This window comes from Lactuca saligna, chromosome 8 (genome assembly GCF_052625555.1).
Source record: "Lactuca saligna cultivar CGN05327 chromosome 8, ASM5262555v1, whole genome shotgun sequence".
Taxonomy (NCBI): Eukaryota; Viridiplantae; Streptophyta; class Magnoliopsida; order Asterales; family Asteraceae; genus Lactuca; species Lactuca saligna.
In genome coordinates, this window is record NC_136424.1 from 194,548,699 (window position 1) to 194,553,559 (window position 4,861).

The 4,861-nt window shown below is 34.0% G+C and overlaps 1 protein-coding gene across 1 annotated transcript; it reads left to right on the forward strand.

The window, feature by feature from the left end:
• The first annotated feature begins 2,088 nt into the window (after nucleotides 1–2,088).
• On the forward strand, nucleotides 2,089–2,742 carry LOC145010409 (uncharacterized). The gene has a single exon (XM_078968954.1). The coding sequence runs from the start codon at nucleotides 2,089–2,091 to the stop codon at nucleotides 2,740–2,742; it is 654 nt and encodes a 217-aa protein (XP_078825080.1).
• The last annotated feature ends 2,119 nt before the right edge of the window (nucleotides 2,743–4,861 follow it).

The window sequence follows — 4,861 nt, forward strand, 5'->3', positions numbered from 1 at the left end:
ACATGTATAGTTTCTAATTTCATACAAGCTTTAACCAAATTTTGATTTCATACCAATTTATGATTTCATAAGCATATAACCTGGTTTTATACATATAAATTCTAATTTCATATACATATAAACTGATTTCATGCACACATGGTCTGAGCTCATATAGGATAATTGGATTTCATACACAAATTGTCTGATTTCAGGAAAAAAAAACGAACCCGTACCTACGCTGTTATGGAGGTCGACACTGGGAGAGGCTGAGGAGTCGTCGATGTCGCCGTAGAGAGCCATAGATTTCAGATTATGTGGAAGATGGAAGGAAAGGAAGAAGCAATGCTGTTGTGTGTGTGTTTTTTCCTTTACGAAGCAAAGGGCAAAAATATGGCTTCTTTTTTTGGGTCAACAGAAAATTAGAGTTGGACCTAGTCAGCAATAGCTGACCGAGTCAGCCATTTTGGATCTCTACCAAATAGCCTGACCAGACAACATCAAGGCCGAAATTTGTTGACCAGACACGATCAACTCATTATCAAACACTCCATCAGACTAGCTTTTCGGGAGGTTTTTTGAACTTTTCCAAATATAGCGTTAATTAATTATTAAAATCATATTCGTCTAAAGACCTTTTATATCCTTTTATCTATTTTAGCTAACTTATCAACTAGTTTTTATAAAACGTTATTTTTTATCAGCTAGTTTATAAGTTAACAGTTAGCTTTTCAGCTGGTACGTTAAACATAACCTAAAAGATGTTGATTTTTTTAGATAAAATTACAAATATATGCAAATATGTTAATGAGTTTTAAATGATAGCAAAAAATCAATTTTTTCTTTCCGAAAAATGTCCACTAAAATCGAAAATAGCTAGGCCCACATCGTATACTTAGCTGTGATTTGGCCCAAATTTACGCCCATGATAAAAAAATGAGTAACTATAAAAGTTATTTATTTATTTATTTATTTTTGCTTGAAATAGCATATGGCTAAGGGCCATCGACGATTTCCTCCCGGTTTTTTCTTGCTTTTTTTTTTTTTTTTTTTTTTTTTTTTTTTTTTTTTTTTTATGTTCAAAATCCCAGCTAGAAGATACAAAATCGCAGGTGTGGATTTAAGTGACTGGTTTTCGAAAATGCTAATTTTTTACTATTTTTTAAAAAAATCATTATGATATTTAGTCAAATTTGTAAAATTCACTTTTTTTTAAATATGGTTTTAAAATAATGACACATACATTCTTAAAAATACACCAACACATGTGTTGTTCCAAAATATCTGGAGTCTACGGACTACATCTGTAAACCTCAGAAGAAAAAAAAGAAATAAAAGAAGACTGCTTATTTTTTAATGCTTGCAGGGTGCTGAAAAGGTTTAAAAAAGATATAAACTTTTTAAAAAGGCTTATGAAAATTTTTAAATATGTTATAAATAAAGATTGAAAAAAAGTTAAATAGATTATGTAAAAAAAGTTTTAAATTGTTATAAAAAAATTATAACAAGCATTATAAAAAAGTTGTAAAACAGTAGTAAAAAAGTTGTTAAAAAACCTATAAAAAGTCTTTAAAAAGTTGTGTAAAAAAACTGAAAAAAAATAATAATAATTTTGGGAAAGTTTTTTCATTAAAATAATCAAACCAAATTTTTAGGTTTTATAGATATTTTTTTTGTTTGTTTAGGATAGATCTCCAAGAAAGGTCTTCCCGCTCTAAGACATTGGCCCAGGTCTTTTGGCCCGCACACGTTTTCACGTCTACGATCTTTTAAAAGACAAACACACTTCAAGACTCTGCAGACGTAGATCTCTTCCTACCGCATACATAAGTGATTAAAAAGATATTTTTCCAAAAAACAAACAACACTTTAGTTAAACTAAGTTTACACGAAAATTCAATTTTGACACTGCGCTAGTTTTTTTTTCTTAAATTGGATACTCGTTTTTAATTTGTTACAATTCTGACCACTTAATCAGTTAAACTGATTTCTTGTTGAGGGGCATGATTACGTGTTACGTGGAGTGATAAGTGGGGGTCTAAATTTAGTAAGCTGGATCAATTTTTAATTACTCAAGGTATTCTGGATTCTTTCCCATATCTATCAGGTATGGTTTTGGAGAAAAGTATTCCGGATCACAGACCTATTCTTTTATCGGAGCATAGAGTAGATTATGGTCCAATTCCTTTCCGTGTTTTTCATTCTTGGTTTAATTTGGGTCGGTCTGATGATGTTGTTAGAAATTCTTGGTCTCAAAATCAGAATTTTTCTAGCATTTCTCATCCTTGGGTTAAATTTAAGAAGAAACTTCAACTTCTTAAATCTAATATTCGTATTTGGAACAATTCTATTCGGGTGAGAAGGGATTCTAATCACAAGGAGCTCCAGCAAGTCTTAGATTTTATTGATGTTAGTCTTATGTCGGACGAGGGTAATGCTAATTTACAAGAGCAAAGAGTTACAATTCTAAAAAAGATCACAGATTTAGACCATGTTACAAATCTGGAGTTAGCTCAAAAGGCTAAAATTCAGTGGGGTGTTGAAGGTGATGAAAACTCAGGTTTTTTTTTTCATGGGGTTATAAACTACAAGAGAAGACAAATTGCTATAAGAGGTGTTTTGAAGGATGGGGTATGGATTGATGATCCAATCAGGGTTAAGGACGAGTTTTGTGTTCACTTTAAGTCTCTTTTTTCTAAACAGATTGGTCCCAGACCTCGGATTGAGAATTCACATTTTTCTTTATGCTCCATTCACCCATGAGGAAATAAAAAAGGTAGTGTAGGACTCCGGGCCTTCTAAATCTCCAGGTCCGGATGGTTTCACATTTGGTTTTATCAAACGGTATTGGGATATGCTTTAGGATGATATTTTTGACTTGGTGCCTCACTTTTACATGCATTCTTCTATTCCTAAGGGTTGTAATGCTTCCTTTTTCACTATGATTCCTAAAGTTAGAGATCCGAAGGTTGTTAGAGATTCTATACCTATTAGTTTGATTGGTTGGCAATACAAAATTATTAGCAAACTTCTTGCTAATAGGCCGGCAGAGGTTATTGGTAGTTTCGTTAGTGTGGAGCAATCTGCTTTTATAAAAGGCAGATAGATTTTAAATGATCCTTTTCTCCTTAATGAAGTTGTGGCTTGGAGTAAAGCATCTAAAAATCCTCTTTTGATCTTTAAAGTGGATTTTGAGAAAGCTTATGATTCTTTATCTTGGGAATACCTACTTGAAATCATGCAAATTATGGGGTTTGGTTCCTTGTGGTGTAATTGGATTTTGGACATGTGGTCATCTACCATAGTCTCGGTCCTAGTGAACGGTTCTCCTTCTCAGGAATTCCATATGTTTAGAGGTCTGAGATAGGGTGACACTGTGACAACCTGAAATTTCCATTCTATACAAACAGTATCACTTCAATAGAAGTTATAACAGTCATAGTCGATTTTCAGACTTTTCGTATAAGTTGGAGTAATTTAGGGTTTACACTTCAGTAAACATTAGGAGAGTGGATGCGCTACGGTTTTGTGCAACACTGTTATTACAACACTCGGATATATTAGAAATCATTTCCGGGATAAAAATATTTTCTGTCAAAATATTTCAGGACTATAAATAGATTTCTGAATTTAATTAATTCATTATTCACAATTCCAACTAGAGAAAAGCCATTTTCTCTCTGACGGATCTTCGGGTTTTCATCCCAGATTGTGAGTCTACTTTCCTAGATGTGTTTTATTACTTGTTTTATGCTTTATAACATAGATTACATGTCTAAAGTACAAGATCCGGGAGCTTACAGCCCAAGAACGTTCTTGGGGTGTAAACTCTAAAACAAGGCCTAAAGGCTACCTAGTCTCATTTCCATGTTAGGTATCTAATTAAGGACAATATGTATGAGAATTTGAGGCTATAAATAAATTAAGAACCACAAGTTATAGGAGTTTACGGCCAAGGTTATGCTCTTGGGCCGTAAACCCCTTTTTCAAGGGCTAAGAGTGCCCTAAACACCCCTAAGGCTTAAGACATTTACCCTTTAATTCTTGTAGCTAATTTGGACACCAAAACACTTCAAGATCATCCCTAAAAGGGAGTTTACGGCCAAGGAACATCTCTTGGGCCGTAAACTCCAAGTAAAGGCACAAATGTGTGCCTAATGTCCCCTTTAGCCTTAAACAAAAACATAGAAGCTATCCTACATGTGCAAGTGACTTAAAAGAATTAAAACCAACACCCCATAGGAGTTTACAACCGTAAACTCTAGGGGATATGGTCTTTAGGCCGTAAACTCCTCTATGGAGCATTCTAGGGCCTTAAACTACTTCAAGGATTATTCCACAAATGCTAGGCTTATTCTAGGATTAGTTTAGCACCTTAAAACACCCAAAACCACCAAGAGTGGAGTTCACGGCCGTAAACTCAAGGAGTTTATGACCGTAAACTCCAAGGGTGGGGTTTGTTGGGTGGTGAACTCTTATACAAGGTCTTTTGAAGCATCAAACCCTTTTTCCTTGTCCCATATCAACTTAGATGCAACCATTAGGACCTATAACACTTATACAAAGTGTTTACATGTTCCTAAGTGTCCCAACTTATTTTGTTAAGTTATTATTTGGCTAATTAGTTATATATATATGCTCATTATATGATAACTAGGCTCGTGCGTGTGAACAAGTCTCCGTTTGCCACCTAGCACGGTACCCGATACTTCAATCCAATCCACTCACCACAAGTGAGTTCATACCCCTTTAATCAACCTTTGAGATGCTTTTAAATGTTTTAAATACTTTATGGGGGGGGGGGGGGTACAAGTTAAATACTTATAGTTATTGCATCAATCACATGTGATTGCATTAATCACATGTGATTAATAACTAGAAA

Bases quoted from the DNA above. Each gene is read 5' to 3' on its own strand.
- LOC145010409 (XM_078968954.1), top strand. From the start codon at position 2,089: ATGGTTTTGGAGAAAAGTATTCCGGATCACAGACCTATTCTTTTATCG.